Source organism: Saccopteryx bilineata, chromosome 4 (assembly GCF_036850765.1).
Source record: "Saccopteryx bilineata isolate mSacBil1 chromosome 4, mSacBil1_pri_phased_curated, whole genome shotgun sequence".
NCBI lineage: Eukaryota > Metazoa > Chordata > Mammalia > Chiroptera > Emballonuridae > Saccopteryx > Saccopteryx bilineata.
In genome coordinates, this window is record NC_089493.1 from 242,067,190 (window position 1) to 242,089,110 (window position 21,921).

A 21,921-nucleotide genomic window follows, 5' to 3' on the forward strand; every position below is an offset into this window, starting at 1 on the left:
CTTCCTTGAACCTAACATTCCCCATCTCCTTCCTTCTCCCTGCACAAACTGGCTTCTCACTCAGCACTCCACCATCTTGGCTGCTTCTACTGGCCTGCTCCATGTAGCCTTTCTTGCTCTCCTCTCTAATGTTAATCTCAGGAACCAAGAGAGAGCAAGCTCCTGGTCTGCCCCACTTTATAGTGTAGAAACCAAAACCTTTGATCCAATATACAAACAAGGAAGTCTCTTATACAAAGTCACTTATCTGAGGCATAAAGGGATTCCTCATGAGAGTGTACCACCCACATCAAAAAAAGTGTGAAAGGCTTAGTCCTAAAACCAAGCCCCAGGCTACAAGGATCCTGCCTGGCCACAGCCCACCCCCAACACACATTAATATCACCTGGGCAATGGGCTTCCATGTGGGCAGCGCCATTTTTAACAAAGTGAGCATAATTTATTTTATCTGCCCAACAAGGCCCATGGTTTTTTTTCTTTAACTATTGTGAGAATTAGTGCATTTAAAAAGAATTTTATACTATAATATGCATTATGGACATTAATAATTATTATTGGCCTGACCAGGCGGTGGCGCAGTGGATAGAGCATCGGACTGGGATGCAGAGGACCCAGGTTCGAGACCCCAAGGTTGCCAGCTTGAGCACGGGTTCGTCTGGCTTGAGCAAAAAGCTCACCAGCTTGGACCCAAGGTCACTGGCTCGAGCTAGGGGTTACTCGGTCTGCTGAAGGCCCACAGTCAAGGCACATATGAGAAAGCAATCAGTGAACAACTAAGGTGTCACAACAAAAAACTGATGATTGATGCTTCTCATCTCTGTTCCTGTCTGTCCCTATCTATCCCTCTCTCTGTCCCTGAAAAAAAAAAAAAATTATTATTATTGTGTCTCCTGACCAGGTGGTGGCGCAGTGGATAGAGCACCAGACTGGGATGCGGAGGACCCAGGTTTGAGACCCTGAGGTTACCAGCTTGAGTGCGGGCTCATCTGGTTTGAGCAAAAAAAGCCCACCAGCTTGAACCCAAGGTCACTGGCTCCAGCAAGGGGTTACTCGGTCTGCTGAAGGCCCACGGTCAGGGCACATATGAGAAAGCAATCAATGAACAACTAGGGTGTTGCAATGCACAATGAAAAACTAATGATTGATGCTTCTCATCTCTCTCCGTTCCTGTCTGTCTGCCCCTGTCTATCCCTCTCTCTGACTCACTCTCTGTCTCTGTAAAAAAAAATAATAATAAATAAAATTTTAAAAATAATAATTATTATGTCATTTTTCCTAGAGCAGAATTTCTACTGTGAGTTCAGAAGAACTGAATTCTAGTTCTGGCTCTATTACACATGGTGATTTAATCATTTAATCTTTATAAGTCACTCAATCTTTTTTTTTTTAATTTTTTATTTATTCATTTTAGAGAGGAGAGAGAGAGGGAGAGAAAGAGACAGAGAGAGGAGAGAGAGAAGGGGGGAGGAGCTGGACGCATCAACTCCCATATGTGCCTTGACCAGGCAAGCCCAGGGTTTCGAACCAGCAATCTCAGCATTTCCAGGTCGACGCTTTATCCACTGCACCACCACAGGTCAGGCCCCAGTTTACTTTATTATATAGCCATATGCAAATCAAGAAAGTCCTTGATACAAAGTTACACATCAAAGGCTAAAACAGGAACTCTCCCAAGGCATAAACAGGATGCATTAGTGAAATCTACCAACATCTGAAACAAACAAAGAGTCAGAGGAAGGGCATGTATATTGCTTCCAGCAACTTAAGGAAGCAAATGAAGTGGGTGCAAATACTCAGCATAATAGCCAAATGTGGAGATGGAGGGGGGAGAACTTAGCCTTTTGCTAAGCCTTGAATTTACAATGGCTTTCTGCCATTTATGGTCCACAACATATCCCCCTTTCCTTTTTTATTTTTAATTTGTGTGTTGAGATTTGCACTCATCTGATTTCTTAGTTCCTAGATTCTAATTTGGAGGCAGACTGAAAAAATACAGAACAAACACAAAATTAGTATAGCCAATGCTAACAGATACCCAAACAAACATTCTAATACATTACAGTGATTAAAGCCTTTAAGCAAATTCTTGGCCAATATAACAAAAATCTATAAAAGAGTAATGTCCTTAACATGTTCACCAAGTCCAAGTTGGCACCAACACCATTCCAAATCTCTGCAAATGCAACCCAACCCCAGTTCAGTCCATCAAAAGCTGTCACAGGAGCAGGAGTCCAGGAAACACATCCAGGAAAAGTCCACATGGCACTGGAATTGTTCTCACACTTCCACACTCTGCAGCTAGTGTCAAAGTCCCAATGACCGCTGCTTCTAGCTGGTAATGATTCAGGTAGACTGGAAAAGCCATCTGCAGCATGTGTGGAGATGGAGCTTCTGTTCTCTGCCTGGAGAGATGAGACCAGGGTGCTTTTTCCTGGAACTCTGTGACTGTGGCTTGGTAAAGAGAACCTTGGGATACACTAAGCTGGGTGGCAAAGGTAATTTGTTATAGAAGTTGGCAAAAAGGAGAAAGAGAGCTCTAAATTAGGAGTAGGTCCCAGCCTAAAATATGAATGGGGCATTGAGGCAGGAAGAATAAAGGAAAACTATATATTAAACAAAGCAGCAGAAAATAGGACTATCAACACATACAACAGAGATCTTCGAGGGAAGAATAAAAAACCTGAATATTCAGGCAAGACATAGTTAAGTGGCCCTTGTGTAAATGAGATCAGTTTACCTGCTATTTGGAAGAAAGACCCTAGGCTCGTCCACAGTGTCATAGATGGGGCCAACGGCCCTGGGCACCTTTAGCCTTCAGTGGCAAATCCCAGCGTTCTGGACAAGGTTAGGTCACAGGTGGCTGGAGCAGGGCTGGAAGAGACTGAACCCTCCCTTAGAGGAGCGAGGGGGAAGCCTACCTTCCAGTGTCCCTTCTTCCTCACAGCAAAGGCATGTAAGCCTGGCAGGCTTTGGCTCAATGACCTTCCTTTTCACTATTGAAGCAGGACCCAGATGAAATCCTATGAGGCCCCGTTGGGGCATTGGAGCCTTTGAGGGTGTATGCCAAGAGCTAGTATTTCACCTGATCTCTTTTGGGCTTTTTCTGCCTCTTGGTTATTATAAAATCCATGCTCAGGAAATCTCGCTGAGGGGTTTAAAGATCCTCATCCGCCTATATAAACCTTTTCCGTATATCTGGAGCTATTTGGAAAAAGACAAAACAGTGTTATTAGCTGGATCAAATAAAAGAGTGTAGAAGTTTGCAGGAGAAAAAGATTTGGCATCTCCTGTTCATCAGCATTCAAAATAAATTTTTTAAAGATAAGGTAGATTTGCAGGAATTCCAGGATATGACTCCACCTTTTATATATATTTTAAATTGACCTTAAATATTTGCTGGGTACACTTTAATAATACCTTGACTTTAAAGATTTTAAGAAATACCCGTAATTTGAAAGGTTTACAAAATATAGTAAATGCTTTTGCTACATATGCAGGAACATTGTCAGTTTTAATCACATCAAGAAGTCCAATAATAGCCTGACCTGTGGTGGCGCAGTGGATAAAGCATTGACCTGGAAATGCTGAGGTCGCCGGTTCGAAACCCTGGGCTTGCCTGGTCAAGGCACATATGGGAGTTAATGCTTCCAGCTCCTCCCCACCTTCTCTCTGTCTCTCTCTCCTCTCTCTCTCCCTCTCTGTCTCTCTCTCTCCCTTTCTCTCTCCTCTCTAAAATGAATAAATAAAATTAAAAAAAAGAAATGTTTATAAAATAAAAAAAAGAAGTCCAATAATAGAAAATGCATACAGACAATGAGCTATAACATGCTTAGCAGCCTCTCCTGTTCTGACAGAGGTTACCATAAATCCAGAATAAGTATCCACTGTAACATGGACATAAAACTGTTTGTAAAATGAAGGTATATGAGTAACATCCATTTGCCAAAGTTGTCCTGGTAGGGGTCCTCAAGGGTTAACTCCAAATGAAGGGACAGATTGTAGTATAGGACCCCTTGGACAGGATTTACCAATCTGTCGTGCTGCTTCCCGAGAAAGTTGAAACTGTTTTCACAGGACTGCAGTGTTCTGGTGATGAACAGTATTAGACTGGATTGCTTGATCTGTCATGGTTGCTCCAAATAATTTTCTTTTGGATAGCTTGATCAACAAGGGTATTCCCTTGTGCTATAGCTCCAGGGAGCATGGAGAGAGCTTGAATATGTCCTATAAAACATGGAGCTCTATGTTGATGTACAAGTCTTTGAAGAAGGAGAAATTGCTGAAATAGTTCATCAGTAGTTGTCCCTAAGATAGCAGTCTTTATAGTGGAAACAACCATAAGTAAATATTTGCTGTCTGTATATAGATTAAAGGAGGAATAGGGTAAATGCTGAAAAGCCATGATAATGGCATGTAATTCTAGTCTTTGAGCTGATTTTAAGGTGACTACTGCAGTATAAAGGTGTTCATTGATTATTAAGCCTGCTATTCCTGAGCTGGACCCATCAGTAAAGATTGTAGGTGCTTCAGGAATGGGCTCACTAACAATTGTTTTAGGAAAGACAAATGTAGTAATTAATGAAAATTGAACTATTTTATCAGCTGGGTAATGAGAATCAATTTGACCTGTAAAATTTTCAAAAGCAATTTGCCATTTAGTGGAAGTTTTCCAGAGCCATTGTTGTTGATCCTTTGAAAGAAGAAACAACAATAACTTGAGGCTTAAAACCTATAAGCTGTAAGAGTTGCCTACACCCCTTGATAATCAAGGAGGCGACAAGATCAAACTATGGAGACAAAACTTTCTTAGGAGTAACAGGTAAATGAATCCATGCAATAGGACCCAAAGCTTGCCACAATAGTCCCGTTGGAGTGTAACTTGAAGGACAAATTAGTAAGGCAATTGATTCTTCAGGATTTATGCATTTTAGTTGTGCTTGTTGCAAGGCTTTTTCTACAAGCTTTAAAGCTTGCTGTCCTGCAGCTGTAAGTAGCCAAGGAGAAGCTGGTTCAGCCGAGCCTCTAAGAATATCAAAAAGTGGCTTCAGTTCTCTAGTAGTTAATTTCAAGGAAGGTCCAAGCCAATTAATGTCTCCTAAAAGTTTCTGGAAATTGTTTAAAGTTCGCAAATGATCTGATCTGATTTCTATTTTCTGTGGGTGAATTTGTTGTCCCTCAATAATTTGTCCTAAAAAAAAAAAAAAGGTAGATTGCTGTACCTTTTCAGGAGCTATATAAAGTCCTGATTCTTTCAAAGAATATTCTAGTTGTTGCAAAATAGTCAGCACAGTGTTTTTATCTGGATAAGCGATAAGAATATTATCCATATGGCCCTGGCCGGTTGGCTCAGCGATAGAGCGTTGGCCTGGCATGCGGGGAACCCGGGTTCAATTCCCGGCCAGGGCACATAGGAGAGGCGCCCATTTGCTTCTCCACCCCCTCCCCCTCCTTCCTCTCTGTCTCTCTCTTCCCCTCCCGCAGCCAAGGCTCCATTGGAGCAAAGATGGCCCGGGCGCTGGGGATGGCTCCTTGGCCTCTGCCCCAGGCGCTAGAGTGGCTCTGGTTGCAGCAGAGCGACGCCCCGGAGGGGCAGAGCATCACCCTCTGGTGGGCAGAGCGTCGCCCCTGGTGGGCGTGCCGGGTGGATCCCAGTCGGGCGCATGCGGGAGCCTGTCTGACTGTCTCTCCCCGTTTCCAGCTTCAGAAAAATACAAAAAAAAAAAAGAATATTATCCATATAATGAATTCTGTATGCCTTAGAGTGCTGCCTTCATACTGGAGAGATAGCTTGAGAAACGTATTTTTGGCACAAGGTAGGACTGTTAGCCATACTTTGAGGCAAAACTCTCCTCTGGTATTGCTCCATTGGAGCCTGAAAATTAAGTGAAGGAACACTGAATGCAAAACGCTTGCAATCATGAGGGCTTAAAGGAATAGTAAAAAAACAATTCTTCAAGTCAATAATTACAAGGTGAAAATTCCATGGAATGGCAGTAGAAGAAGGAAGTCCTAGCTGGAGAGGACCCATAATTCCCATAGTCTTATTTATTGCTCTCAAATCTTGTAATAGTCTCCAGTTTCCTGATTTCTTTTCTTCTTCTTTTTTTTTTTTTTTTTTTTTTTTTTGTATTTTCTGAAGTTGGAAACGGGGAGGCAGTCAGACAGACTCCTGCATGCGCCCGACCAGGATCCACCTGGCATGCCCACCCGGAGGTGACGCTCTGCCCATCTGGGGCGTTGCTGTGTTACAACCAGAGCCATTCTAGTGCCTGAGGCAGAGGCCATGGAGCCATCCTCAGTGCCCAGGCCAACTTTGCTCCAATGGAGCCTTGGCTGTGGGAGGGGAAGAGAGAGACAGAGAGGAAGGAGAGAGGGAGGGGTGGAGAAGCAGATAGGCGCTTTTCCTGTGTGCCCTGGCTGGGAATTGAATCCAGGACTCCTGCACACCAGGCCAATGCTCTACCACTGAGCCAACCAGCCAGGGCCCTGATAATCTTTTAATGACAAATACAGGCATATTCTATGGACTATTAGATGGTTCGATGTGCCCAAGCTGTAACTGCTCTTGTACCAATTGAGCAGCTGCCCTAACTTTCTCCTGAGAAAGGGGCCATTGGTCTATCCATATAGGATTATCTGATTTCCAAGTAATTGGGTCTGCACAATGCAGCATTGGGGTAGTAGGAGCCACCAAGGCTCCTATGCTAAATTTTGATATCCTAATCCACACCTTCTGGTATTGGATGCCAGTTCTATGAGGGTGAGAATTCCCCGCTGTTCTTTTCCCTAGACCCTTAGTGAACAAAAAATCCCTGATCAAGCATTTGAGTACTGACTAAACTATTAGGACTGACAAGCAACGCTCCCATATTTTTCAAAACATCTCTACCCCACAAATTAACTGGCAATCCAGGGAGCACCTAAGGCTGAAAAAGTCCAGAATGACCTTCTTTATCTTCCCACTGTAAAAAAACTAGAGCTTTGTTGATGGTATTTACTCTGCCCTATACCTTGTAATTCTGTGGATGCTGCATGAGTGGGCCAGGAAGAAGGCCAATGTAGCTTAGCAATAACACATACATCAGCTCCAGTATCTAAAAGTCCTTTAAATTTACACCCTTGTATTGTTAGTTCCATTTTGGGGCGTTCCTGACCTATTTTTTTAAATCCAATTGGCAAAATCAGAGGAGCCAAATCACCAATTTTCTTGGGGCCTCTTTTGCAGGATGTGGCCTGAGAAGCAGAATTAGCATCCTTATACTATTCTTCTAACCACTTGAATTAGCTGTGAGACAAATTCTTGAAATAACTTATAAGGGCCCTGCTTAATTTTGCTCAATTCCTTTGTTTTGCCTAACTGAGTATAACCTTACACATAAACAAGACAATTTACGCACAGAAAACACAAGTATAACATATAACTTTGATCAATCCTAATACTTAAATTGCTATTTGGCTCCTAACTCTGAACACACCTCACAATGCACTAACCAAATCAGTAAGTCTTAAGGATCTACACTCTATTCTATTTAAATTTAAATGAGCATTCCTTACAAGTTCTAAAAACATTTTATTTTTTCTAAATATTAGAGCCAGCATTTCTAATTTTTGCATGCAAAAGAAAAGAGAACTTAATTCGGGCCTTAAAAACAGACACATTTTGACAACATTAAACAAAGACTAAACAGAAACAAGAATTAGATGAACCAGACAACCCAGAGAGAAACCCAGGATTTCAGAGCACAACCAGATTAGAAAGATGCCTGCCTGATATTAGTCAGGGCTTTTTCTGACAGAGGGACTGAAGGATGGGACTAAACAAAATCTCCCCAAGAAAATTTGCTCTTGGCAGCTGCATGGATATAGTCAGATCCAACACAAGTCCCCTGCCTCAATTTCCAGACAAAGAATAAGAAAGAAACAAAATAATAGTTCAGAAGATTGTAGTTAAAACATTAAAGAAAATCAGACCATAACAGGAAAAGCTGTAATTTTCCTAATATCTGATTCTCCTATCCATTCTCAAATTCTATAGTTGCTGTAACTGGCGGCTCAGGTTGACTATGCTGAGATTTTCTCCTAACTCAACAGCCCCTTCATGAAAGTCCAACTTCCACAGCAAATAATCACCCCCGGAGAGACAAGCACAAGCAATCACCTTCCAGTCATTTGAGGGAAGAGCCTTTGCACTAATAGTATCTGATAAATCAAGTGAAAAAGGGGCAGTAGGCCCATACTGAACACAAGCACGTTTAAGCTCTTTCAGAGTTCTAAAAGGTACAGGTTCATGTTCTCGCACTAGTCTCCCTGTATCATCCTGTATTTCTACAACAGGAAAACGGGTAAAGCCATTTATTGTTTCCCCTATATTTCGAACCTGGTCTATAGATTGTTGGAGAGGGGATTTCCCAGATTTTGAGCTCTAGACTCCAGAATCAGCCCGATAAGGGAACGGAGGAGCAGAGGGTTGAATGTAGGAAGGAGCTGAGGGCAGTGGTGGCTCCATGGCTAAGGCAGCCATAGCCACAAATATTTCATCTTCCGAGTCTTCCTCAGACTCCAAGTTATCCTCGTATTCACATCCCTCTGTTTCCAGCTCACCCTGATACACTTCAAACAACAATTTGTCTTCATGCAGAAACATTTCTACAAAAAGGTCCCTTATTTTTGACCCTATCTGTCCCATAATCTTTTAGTCCCGACTACACTTTCCCCAAAAACTTTCTTTACTTACTGTGTGCACTTCACTTTAGGGAGTTCCGTCACCTTCCTTCAGTTTTAGTTTCCTCATACTCATACTCAAGTCTTCTGTTCGGGCACCACTTGCCGCAGACCAGCGCAGCTCCCAATAGTGGTGCGGAATTAAGGAAATGTACTCACCAAGAAAAGATGGGACCGGGAGGACTCTTCAAATGCTGATGGCAATATCCGATTGCCCCATAGCCCCAGTTTGCTTTATTATATAGCCATATGCAAATCAAGGAAGTCCTTGATACAAAGTTACACATCAAAGGCTAAAACAGGAACTCTCCCAAGGCATAAACAGAATGCATTAGTGAAATCTACCAACATCTGAAAACAAATAAAGAGTCAGAGGAAGGGCATGTAAATTGCTTCCAGCAACTTAAGGAAGCAAGTGAAGTGGGTGCAAATAATCAGCATAATAGTCAAATATGGAGATGGAGGGGGGAGAATTTAGCCTTTTGCTAAGCTTGAATCTACAATGGCTTTCTGCCATTTATGGTCCACAACAAGAAGCTAGTTTGTGCAGAGTTTGTGCAGAGAGGAGAAGAGGAACATGTAAGGTCGATGGATAATGGGGAACTCAAGCCCTCCTGGGAACTTTGGCTAGGATCGCCCACAACCAATCACACCAAAAGAAACTTCCCAGGAGCGCTTTGGAAAAGAGCGACACCTCCGTCAGCCAGTGAGATTTCACCAGGTCATATTAGCTCGACCACCCTAGGGACCCTTTAAATATCTCTCAGGTGGGTCACTCCTTGCGACTTGCCTATCCTCTGTCTCCGGGGCTAGCTAGGGAACCTCGTTGGGCGGGAAGTGCTCTGTACTCAATAAAGCCTTTTATTATTCCACACTTTGTGGCTCCTGGCCCCCTTACTTCTTTCTCAGCGGGGGAAAAATTCGTTACAGAACAGAGGTGAATGAGACTGGTGAGGTTAGACACCTTTCATTCTGGGAAACTCAAATAAGTCAGTGGCTATGTGAGCACTGAATGAGTGGGTTTTGAAGCCCAGTGTGTGTTTTCACTTGCCCACTGGGTGCAAGCTAGGATTAAAGCTAATGGCCCACCAGTTCTTGGCTCCATTGTTTCATTACCATCTGTCTGAATCCAATGCGAACCTGCAAGGGCCAGGCGGCTGTGATGGTGGCCGCGGCAACTGGCTTTACAATGGGCCATTCTGTTTATTAAAGTCTGGTACCAGTGGACCAGCAAACAGGCAGGAAAGACCACTTTCCTCTCATTCAGAGCTCCCAAAGCCCTGACGCATTCTCCGGTTCCACAACCTGGAGAATCTTCTCCGGTACCTCCTGGATTCAAAGGCCCCACCAGCCTTAGCGGAGCTCCCAACAGCCCTCAGCTGCAGATCCACATCCACACTTCTTACTCTCTTCCTGCAAAACCCAGGTTGGGGAAAAAATCCCTTCTCCAGCAAACATTAGCAGTACAATGGCCCTTTCCAAGCAGGAAGGTAATCTGCAATTTGCAATCTGCCGCCCTGAGGGCAAGCATCTCAGCCTTTCACAGACCACACACACAGGGTGCTGCCCAGGCCAATGCAAAATGTTAACGAGCAAATCTACAAATTTATTTGTCCAACAGTATTATGATTTAAGAACCTAGCATCTTACTTGCTCTCAACCACAGACTCCAATTTATCTGCCTTTCTCAAGCTGCAGGCTGCTGGGGCCTGTGGACAGCTATATTTGAATGAGGTCTTGGGTTATATGGGAAATAATTTCTCAGAGGACTGGTATAAGGGCTGCTCTACTGTGCACTAGCCCAGATTCTAGAAACGTGTGTTTGAGGAGGCAGGGGTGGGTGAGGAAATGGCAGGAAGGTAGCTTGGAAGATGTTTGCCCCTAGACATCTCTAGAACTCTTTTTCGGGGAGATTAGTTTAACACTGTGTGAGAGTTTTGGAACCCCATGGCCCCTAAGAGGGAGACTTCAAAAAAGGGATTGTATAGCTGCCCCTCAACTGGGAGACTACAAAGAGAGAGTGTTGGTCAAATAAGTTTGTAAAATATAATATTTATGTTTGCTCATTTATAGTTTGCATTGGGAGTTAGGCAGCGCCAGGTATGCGTGGTCTGTGAAATTTCAAATTACCTTCCTGCTTGGGAAGGGCTCTTGTTTTGCTAATGTTTGCTGAAGGAGAGGTTTTTGCACCAGAAAGTTTTGAAAAGAGAGAGAAGGAGAAGAGGCAGAAAGAAGCCATGTTTGCAGAGAGGAGCAGAGAGAATGCAGAGTGCTGAAGAAGAAGCCATGTTGGCAGAGAAGAGAGAAGATGTGCAGATTGGGACCAGAGGTGAGGGGCTTTTGTGAGCTTTACTGAGACTGCTGAGGCCTTTGATTCTAGGAGAAACCAGAGAAGATTCTCCTGGTTGTGGAACCAGAGGATGTGTCAGGGCTTTGGGAGCTCTGAATGAGTGAAAGGGAAGTGTTTTCCCTTCCTGTTTGCTCATGGCTGGTGCAAGACTGTTTGTTTTTTTTTTGGTGCAAGACTTTAATAAAGAAATGGCCCACCATTTTTTGGCCCCACTGTTTATTTACCATCTGCTGAAAACCAATGAGAACCTGCATGTGCATGGCCACAATGAAGGCGGCCCCCGTCCATACAGAGAGAAAGGCAGGAAGATTTCCTCTGGGTACCTCAGCAAGGGTCTGGTAATCTGCTTATTTGGATACCACCAGCCTCTTGGGGGTATTACCCCTTTGCTTTTCGTTATTGTTTCACTGCCATTGTTAAAGGTACTCTAAAAACCAAACTTGAGCTTCAAGGGACAACTAAGAAAAATAGCCACTAATGTGCCCCCCAGACAGTAAAAAGAAGTTCAATTAGGACAGATAGCCTGTGCACCCAGCAAAACAGAACTACTGAAGGGGCTCACCCTCACCCTTATCAATGCATTACACTATGCCAGTGGTTCTCACAGTTTTTTAAGTTGGGGTGCATTTAAAATCCTACAAATAGACTGGGCGGTGGCACAGTGGATAGAGTGTTGGACTGGGATGCTGAAGGACCCAGGTTCGAGACCCCGGGGTCGTCAGCTTGAGCGCGGGCTCATCTGGTTTGAGCAAAGCTCACCAGCTTGGACCCAAGGTCGCTGGCTCGAGCAAGGGGTTACTCAGTCTACTGAAGGCCCGTGGTCATGGCACATATAAGAGGGCAATCAATGAACAGCTAAGGTGTCCCAACGAAAAACTGATGATTGATGCTTCTCATCTCTCTCTCCCTTCCTGTCTGTCTGTCCCTATCTATCTGACTCTCTCTCTGTCCCTGTGAAAAAAAAAAAAAAAAATAAATAAATAAAATCCTACAAATAATTATAGGTGCACTATATACAAATTTCTGAGAAATATGTTATAATAATTAAGTCAAATATCAATGAAAAACATATAAAGTCCAAGTGTGCTTTTATGGTAATTAAATAAAATAAATACAACAAAATTAAACTTATTCTGACATTAAAAAACATTTTTATGTTACAGTTTTTGAGTTATGCTTTTTTGAATTTGTAAAAAAGAGGGGTTAAAAAATAAAAGAATAACAAAAAAGTTATATTTATATATATATATATATATATAGATACATTCTTAGTAAGACTTAGTAAATTTGGCAGGTCCTGGCATGAATGTGTTTTTTCTTTTTTTTTTTTTTTTTTTTTTGTATTTTTCTGAAACTGGAAACGGGGAAAGACAGTCAGACAGACTCCTGCATGCGCCCGACTGGGATCCACCCGGTACGCCCACCAGGGGCTACGCTCTGCCCACCAGGGGGCAATGCTCTGCCCCTCCGGGGCGTCGCTCTGCCGGGACCAGAGCCACTCTAGCGCCTGGGGCAGAGGCCAAGGAGCCATCCCCAGCGCCCGGGCCATCTTTGCTCCAATGGAGCCTTGGCTGCGGGAGGGGAAGAGAGAGACAGAGAGGAAGGAGGGGGCGGGGGTGGAGAAGCAAATGGGCACTTCTCCTATGTGCCCTGGCCGGGAATTGAACCTGGGTCCCCCGCACGCCAGGCCGACGCTCTACCGCTGAGCCAGCCGGCCAGGGCCAAGTTTTTTCATTCTTATGTTTACGAGAAACATGAGCCTGATGTGTCCTGGCGATTTCTTCAATGTTGGGCATATATTTGAAAGGCAAACTCTCATTTCCTAATTATTACATTGAAGAATTCTTCTCTTTTTACTCTTAATTGTATTGAGGGTAGAAAATCCTAGTTCACATAAATAGGATGTTGAAAATTGTAGTAAAATATTTTAGATATTGCCACATATTCTTCTTTTATAGAAATCCAAAAGGCTTCAATAGACAATTCCTTATGTTTAATCATCAATCCACTATCAGTGGATATAGCTGCCAGTTCTTCTTCTGTTAATGTTAAACCAAAATCACTTGAAACTCCCATAAATGGATTTCTAATCTAATCCTATTGTTCAGTGTGAAATGATGGAAAATGCTATAAATTAAATTCTGTCCATTAGCCTTGAAGTCCTATTTTTTTTAAACATCAATTTGTTGTTTCACTTATTTATTTATTCATTTGTTGCCTTTTATTATTATTATTTTTATTTACTTATATTTTTTTAGAGAGGAGAGGGAGAGACACACACACACACACACAGAGGAGAGACAGAGAGAGAAGGGGGGAGGAGCTGGAAGCATCAACTCCCATATGTGCCTTGACCAGGCAAGCCCAGGGTTTCGAACCGGCGACCTCAGCATTTCCAGGTCAACGCTTTATCCACTGCGCCACCACAGGTCAGGCCTCAAGTCCTATTTTATTTACACTTAACTTTTGCTCACTTCCAGAATCTGATTCTTCAATATCACGCTTCTTTTTGAGAAATCTATTTATCTAAAAATAATATAATGATGTGCTACTAATATATATAATAATGATGTGTTAACAAAAAGAGCGGTATTTCTGTAATGAAATGGTATAATACAGTATATTTATTTTTATATCTGGGCACATGCCGCAAACCAGCACAGCTAGTAATTCCAGGTCCCGAGTAGGAACGGTATGGAATTAAGAAAATGCGGGGTTGCCTGACCAGGCGGTTGCGCAGTGGATAGAGTGTCGAACTGGGATGCAGAAGACCCAGGTTCAAGACCCCGATGTCGCCAGCTTGAGTGCGGTCTCATCTGGTTTGAGCAAAGCTCACCAGCTTGGACCCAAGGTCGCTGGCTCGAGCAAGGGGTTACTCAGTCTGCTGAAGGCCCCTGGTCAAGGCACATATGAGAAAGCAATCAATGAACAAATAAGGTGTTGCAACAAAAAACTAATGATTGATGCTTTTCATCTCTCTCCATTCCTGTCTGTCTATCCCTCTCTCTGACTCTCTCTCTGTAAAAAAAAAAAAAAAAAAAAAAAAAAAAAAAGCCTGAACAGGTGGTGGTGCAATGGATAGAGCGTTGGACTAGGATGCGGAGGACCCAGGTTCCAGACCCCAAGGTTGCCAGCTTGAGCACGGGCTCATCTGGCTTGAGCAAAAGCTCACCAGCTTGGACCCAAGCTCGCTGACTTGAGCAAGGGGTTACTTGGTCTGCTGTGGACCCACGGTCAAGGCACATATGAGAAAGCAATCAATGAACAACTAAGGTGTCACAACGAAAAACTGATGATTGATGCTTCTCATTTCTCTCTGTCCCTGTCTCTCTGTCTGTCTTTGTAAAAAAAAAAAAAAAAAAGAAAAGAAAAAAAAAAAAAGAAAGAAGGAAAATACAGGGGTCAATATGGGGGGTCGGGAGGGCCCTGTAATTGCTGCTGGCAAGTACAAAGCATGCCCCAAAACTACATCTTGCTTTATTTATAGGGCAAAGTAAGGCCATTAGCAAATCAATGGTCTCTGACCACATTTCCAAGACAACCCAAGAATTTTACCAAGTGCAGAAACCCCCAACCATACACATCATCTTAACTTTACACCAAACAAAGGATAGAGGAAACTTGCCTCCAGTCTTTCTGGGGAACATAGGGGGTAGTGTAAACCAGGGGTTCCCAAACTAGGGCCTGTGGGCCACATGCGGCCCCCTGAGGCCATTTATCCGGCCCCTGCCGCACTTCCGGAAGGGGCACCTCTTTCACTGGTGGTCAGTGAGATGCATCCTGTGCTCCTGGAGTATTGTTTATTGCAGCGCTGCGCTTGTACTACTTCTGGTGATGTGGGACGCATGCGTCACGGCTCCGGAAGCGCATCATATCACTTGTTATGGCTAGCAGTGACAAATATGGAACTGGACATTGACCATCTCATTAGCCAAAAGCAGGCCCATAGTTCCCATTGAAATACTGGTCAGTTTGTTGATTTAAATTTACTTGTTCTTTATTTTAAATATTGTATTTGTTCCCGTTTTGTTTTTTCACTTTAAAATAAGATATGTGCAGTGTGCATAGGGATTTGTTCATAGTTTTTTTTATACTCCGGCCCTCCAACGGTCTGAGGGACAGTGAACTGGCCCCCTGTGTAAAATGTTTGGGGACTCCTGGTGTAAACAATCCAGCACCACAGCTTAACAGCCTTTTGCAACCTAATCAGGCAAGTGAGGTGGGGGGTCGGGCAGACTGTCAGCTTATAGCCAATTCCCCACACCTCTGTCCCCAACAGGCACATATTTCTCTGGAGTACCATAGGGCGCACCTGGAAATCTTCTAGGGCGCACATTTTGAGAACCACTGCACTATGCTGTCTGGGCTTCCAACTGCTAGCATCTGCATTTATTTGCCTGAGGGCTTTTTCTGGCCCCAGAACCTGCCTTGCTCCCCATGTGGTAGGCTGGGGTGCAGGCCCCAGGAGCAGCCCTCAACCAAGGCAGATGGAAGCTAGTATATAAATATTCCATCTCCTTCACCCCTTGAGTGGGATAACTCTAAGTTGTGTTTTATCCTGTCTTGTGAAGTTCTCCAGCAGGATGGGCTTGTTATTCACAGTGCTAACTTCCTTGATAATAATACTTTTATTGATTTTCTTCCTTTTCTTGACTCACTTCCCTGCTCTGCTACCAATCTCTCCCAGGATCATTTCCCACATAAACTACTTGTATTCAAATTCTTCTCTCAGGGCTTGCTTCTTTGAAAACCCAAAATAAACATGTACTGTGCCAGGGGGGATTGAATAAGGTAAATGTATACTTTAGCCTGTGCTCCCCTACTTGACTCCCAAAATACTTTCAGTTTAGCTGGTGTAAACAAAAAAGGGGTAGGTGATAAACCTGACAAGCTACGGGAGCCACCTGGCAGGCCTGACAAGCTCAGTGACCAAAAGTAACCGCGCAGGATGGTCTGATCATAAATTCCTGACTAGGCAGGTTATAGTGAGTAATCATGTCCCAGGCCTATAACTTCCTTAAGATTGACCTTTACCTTAAGTGAGCACTGCCCATTGTTCTTATGCCTGTAGGATACATGGCTTTAAAATGTCAGAGTAATTTTCTTTTCCTACCCCTTGAAGACACAACTGAGGGTAACAGAGGATGAGACCACAGGACCCCTCTTTGTTATCTTATTCCCCGTATACCATCTCTGTGCTGCAAATGGTAATCATTAACTATCCTGTATCTACCGATGTAAAAGATGTATGTTTCTCTATTTTGTCTTTTAGCCAATCCTAGAGATCTCCCCGCTATGCTTTCTCTTGCCTCCTCAATGTACCAAGAATGGATTTTATGCACCTTTCTTACATCTTCTCTTTTGATTGTAATATATAAAATAGCTGCAAAAACTGCCGTTCTTGGGAGCACTTGAGATCTTGTTCCCGGCTATGTTCCCAGTATGGCTCAAATAAACTCAGAGATTCTCTACCCGTGTGGACATTTTCTGCATTGACACCTGGAAGATTCTGTCTTTGGGGAATTTGACCAGCTGAAAATAATGACCTACAGATATGATGCCATGTGTTCCCAGCCAGCAGCCCAGCCACATCATCCCACAGTGAATGAAGTGTAGCATGCACCGGGTACGAGAACAGACGTCGGAGACTTTCAGGAGTATAGATGTTTCTTTATTGGCCAGTTTAACCTGCACGGGGTGTGTGTGTGTGTGTGTGTGTGTGTGTGTGTGTGTGTGTGAATTCCCAGGTCCTTACATGAAGCTCTCAGGAAACCAGTCCCACTTACATGCTGGTAGTTTCCAATCACCTTTTATAGCACTTAACTCTGGTTTTTAGTTCCCTAATCTTAAGTATGAATGAATACAGAATACTTCAGAGATACTGTGGGTTTTGGTTCCAGACCTGCAATAAAGCTAATGTAATTAAGTCAGCCATAATCTCTGCCAGTGGGGATGGTCATGTCTTCAATTTGTAAAAAATGCAACACCTGTAAAGTGCAATAAAGCAAAGCACAATAAAAGAAAACAAGGTAGGCTGGTAGTTGAGGAGCACCAGAAAACTTCAAATATGACAGATGGAGATTGAATTAATAGTAAAAAGGGGCTGAGTGGAATATGAGACTATTCAGGAGGCAGAAAACTTTTAAAATGTATTATTATTATTATCCTCATAGGGATAAAAAAATCTATGAAGCAAGGCTATGACAGAGATTTGAAGAACAAACGAGAACTTTAAAAAAAATAAAAAGTCTTTAAGTGGCTAGAAGATAAATTTGAGAAATTCTCCAATAAAAAGGAATAAGGCAAAGATGGAAAACAGGAGAATAAAATAAATGGTAAAGGGGCTCTAAAAAAGATGATAGCAGCCTGACCAGGCAGTGGCGCAGTGGATAGAGTGTCGAACTGGGATGCAGAGGACCCAGGTTCGAGACCCTGAGGTTGCCAGCTTGAGCGCAGACTCATCTGGTTTGAGCAAAGCTCACCAGCTTGAACCCAAGGTCGCTGGCTCCAGCAAGGGGCTGCTCGGTCTGCTGAAGGCCCCCGGTCAAGGCACATATGAGAAAGCAATCAATGAACAACTAAGGTGTTGCAACGCGCAATGAAAAACTAATGATTGATGCTTCTCATCTCTCTCCGTTCCTGTCTGTCCCTGTCTATCCCTCTCTCTGACTCACTCTGTCTCTGTAAAAAAAAAAAAAAAAAAAAAAGATGATAGCAGTTTGGGCTTGATCATAGATCAGAAACTGAAAATATAGTAACCTGTTCATATCTGAAAAAACAAAATTTGGGCAAATTTGGGCAGTTTGCAGGTCAAGAATGGAGGTGGGGGTGCTTGGTTAGACAGCTCGTGCACTAGTAAGAAGAAATAATTCGAACCTGATGTAAATATGGGCATTTGGGCAGAATTAAGAGAAATGATGGGAGATTAAATGGTAGAACTGACTAAACTAGTGACCTAGCAGGTGTGTATAGGGTTGTGCGGCTGATGTAAAAGGAGGAAGTGGGATCTCCTGTGGATTGCACTTCCTTAAGCAAGATGAGTAATGAAAAAGGGCTAGCAAACTGTAGTGGAGTGTGTGCGTAGAGGTAGAATGCAGATTCCTGGGGTCAGGTTCACTATATGGCAGATATGGAGATAAAGTCCTTGACTTCACCTTCGGAGCCTCGGTGCCCGAGGAGGGACAGAGGTGAGCCACCACAAAAATGACAATCCTTTTTGAGAGTTTGTCGCGAAAGGAGGTACAACCCTGGGCCCGGAGGTAGCGGCGGCCGCAGGGTGTGTGCAGGATAACTGATGACGGGTATCGTGAACGCCCCCTTGGGGTCCACCCCAGAGGCAGGGGAGCCTGCTCAATCAAGAAAAGGCCGTGCAGACCACGCCCAAGTCCAAGCTCCTCTCGGGGTTTATAGGGAAAATCTGAGCCCTTTAGACTTCCTGGTAGTGCAAAGGCTGCATAGTGCGCACGCGCGTCTCCACCCCAGGGCTTAGTCAAAGGCGGCGGGAAGTTGGTTTTCTGAGCAGCAATTGAGTAGCTGGAAGACAACTGGAGACGACGGACCAATAAGCAAGCGTACCATTGGCTTACGCGCTCAGGCTCCCGATTCCTCAGCCTCCCATTGGGCCGTTCAAGTAGAACAGAGGCGTAACTACCGGGGCCCCGCCTCGCCCCGCGGCCCAGCCTCGGGGGTCCAGGGCTGAAGGTGCGGGACGGAAGTGAGCGGTCGTCGCCCCTTCCCCCTCTTGTTCTCGTGAACGCCGCCAGTGCGGCTACCTTCTCTCCGACTAGCCGGAGTCTCTGTGCCGTGCCCTCCGTCCCCGGCCGCGCGGAGCCGGGATGCACTGCTCCTGCTGTGGGTCCTCATCATGGAGACCAAACGGGTGGAGATTCCCGGCAGCGTCCTGGACGATCTCTGCAGGTACCGCGGCGCCGTCCCGGCCCCGTTTCGTCCCTGGCTAGTTTTTCTCAGATTCGAGGACCGCGGAGGCCTCCCTCTCCTCCTCGCGCCCACATCCTCGTTCTCGCTTTCCGGACCCGCCGCCGCTCCCTTTCCCCGGGGACCCTTCTCTCGGCCGACCCACCCCGCGTTTCCCCCCCGCCTCCCTGCTTCTCGCTCGTCTTCCTGCTGTCGCAGAGCCCCTGAGTGGCCGCATTGCCTTAGTTCCCCAGTTTTGCGCTCGAGCGAGGCCGCTTCTCCGGAGCCGGGTCGCTGGCGTTGTGGCTGCCCCTCCCCCCTCGGTGCTCTTTCTGCGCCGCGGACTTTTACCGACCGTTTCCCCTCCTCCCTCCGTCTCTTCTCTCAGTTCTGATGAAAGACCCCAAGGCTTTAAATCTTAGAATCCGAAGTCCCAGCATCTCCGCCTGGAGCAGTTTTCAAACTTACCCTTTTCACCGTGGCATTTTTCTGTAAACTGCTGTCAAGAATTACTCTTTTATTCATCTCCACACTTAACGTTGGAAGGGGAAAACAAAGCCTAGAGCCGGTTTTCCTTGCATCCTTCAATTATCTTTCTTAAAGGAAGTTCTCAACCTTGGTTTTAACTCATGGTGTACTTTTTCAAGATAATTTACTGCATTCTTCACTCTTGTCAGCCATGATTTCAGAGAGCCAAACGTGTAAAATGAACTTAAAAAATGTTTCTTTTCCTCCGAAGTAAATTTTTTTTTTTTTTTGGTGCAGTATAACCCCGAGTTGTCACCAGGTGTAAGTGGGCTGTAAAATAATTTGAATTACAGGTGAGTTAAAGCTCTGATTAAAAAAACACCTTTTCAATTATAGTTACTGTATTTACGTCTAAAAGTCTGACTTTTAATAGTTGTATTGCATTCATGCTTAATTTTTTTAATGGGAAAATTCTCATGTTTATGGGGTTACTACCGGATGCCAGGCACTGAGTCCTCCCGTAATGTATTTTATTTAATCCTCAAAAAGAGCCCTGTTTAGTAGGTGTAATTCTATTTTCATCTGACAAACAGAGGTTACAATTTACATAAGGTCACATTCATTCTATTTCCAAAATATCAAGATTTGAAGTAGGGCTTTTTCTCTACAATGATTGTGCTTTTTCTTCTACACCATATGGATGTAATAGAAAATCAAAACTACCCTGGCCCATAAATAAGTTGATTAGACTGTCATCCCCTTACGCCAAGGCTGTGCGTTTTTTCCCTGGTCAGGGCACGTACAAGCATCAACCAATGAATGCATGAATAAGAGGAACAGCAAATCATGTTCCTCCTCCGTTCTAAAAATCAGTTCAAAAATTAAGTCTAACATTTTAAGCCTCACAAAAGAAAGGTACTTGTAAATAAGTAAATAGAGTAGTTTTGCAACTAATAAGAATTATTATCTGTATTTTTTGGTGATAGTTATAATTTTTGGAATGTAAAAGATTCGGATGAACCACTTAAAAGGTACTTAATTTTTGTAATTCCAAATTTTTGTAAGGAAAAGATAAAAGACTTGATGTCTGTCTGTGTGGATAAATGATTAGAAGAACACGAACCAAAAGTGGGATGAGGCTTCTTTATTCATGTTTTTAAGATCTTTAAAAGAAGCATTTTTACCCTGACCAGGCAGTGGTGCGGTAGGTAAAGTGTTCGTCTGGAATATTGAGGACCCAGGTTCCAAATCCGAGGTCACTGGCTTGAGCAAGGGGTCACTCACTCTGCTGGAGCCAGCTGGTCAAGGCACATATAAGAAAGCAATCAATGAACAACTAAGGTACCACAACGAAGAATTGATGCTTCTCATCTCTCTTCCTTCCAGCCTATCTGTCCCTGTCTGTCTCTCTCTTTCGCTTAAAAAAAAAAAAAAAAAAAGAACATGCTGTGCATTTTATAGTTAGAAAAAAATATAGAGTATTTTGAAAGGTGACTAATAATTATGTATAGATTAACAGGGATACAGATTTACTTAGAAAAAGATAGGTAATCATACTTTTATTTTAGAAAGGAAGAGATAGGAACATCGATCTGTTCCTGTATGTGCCCTAATTGGAGATTGAACCAGCAACCTCTGTGCTTAAGGATGATGCTCTAACCCAGTGGTCCCCAACCCCTGGGCTGCGGACCTGTACCAGTCTGTGGGCCATTTGGTACCAGTCCACAGAGAAAGAATAAATAACTTACATTATTTCCGTTTTATTTATATTTAAGTCTGAACGATGTTTTATTTTTAAAAAATGACCAGATTCCCTCTGTTATATCTGTCTAAGACTCACTCTTGACGCTTGTCTCGGTCACGTGATACATTAATCCATCCTACCCTAAAGGCCAGTCTGGGAAAATATTTTCTGACATTAAACTGGTCTGTGGCCCAAAAAAGGTTGGGGACCACTGCTCTAACCAACCATGCTATCCAGTCAGGGCTGGGTAATCATACTTTTTATAGAGGTTTAAACTAATCTTCCTACTAGTACAGTATTGGGTTTATTTTGTATATTACAGAAGATTATATTGTTTAAGGAAATATTAACCATTATGGAGGTGATTGATTTTATGTGTGGAACCTGACTCACAAAATAATTGTTGTAAGCAGTATATTAAACATCTGTTGAGTGTTAAGATTCTTATGTGGTTTTCCAGTGAGTGTATTTAAGCTATTTTATACAAATGTTTTAGAATAGAGTAACATTTTTTCATTTAAGAATTTTTTGCAATTACAATGGTCCCTTGTCTATGGCAGGAGTTAGTTTCCAGAACACCGCGTGATGGGAGAAAATCCGCGAAGTAGCGACCTTGTATTTATTTTATTATTTATATATATTTTAAGGATTTATAAACCTTCCTCACACTCTTATAATCCTTTCCCACACTCTTATAAACACTTCCTATGCTCTTAAACACTTT

At 43.4% G+C, this 21,921-nt stretch overlaps 2 protein-coding genes across 3 annotated transcripts in view; one reads left to right on the top strand and one right to left on the bottom strand.

The window, feature by feature from the left end:
- Positions 1-21,921, bottom strand: part of LOC136334176 (uncharacterized) — a 399,355-nt gene that overhangs the window by 134,049 nt on the left and 243,385 nt on the right. The gene's annotated exons all lie outside the window — the stretch shown is intronic.
- Positions 18,115-21,921, top strand: part of DCP2 (decapping mRNA 2) — a 54,180-nt gene continuing 50,373 nt past the window's right edge. Inside the window, exons 1-2 of one of the 2 annotated variants that reach the window (XM_066274070.1) lie at positions 18,115-18,988; positions 19,751-19,806. Coding sequence is in view for 1 of the 2 variants with exons in the window: in XM_066274069.1 (XP_066130166.1) it covers positions 18,936-18,988 (53 nt within the window). In the remaining variant the exon portion in view is untranslated. The remainder of the gene's footprint in view (positions 18,989-19,750; positions 19,807-21,921) is intronic. The other variant, XM_066274069.1, reaches the window with a different exon arrangement.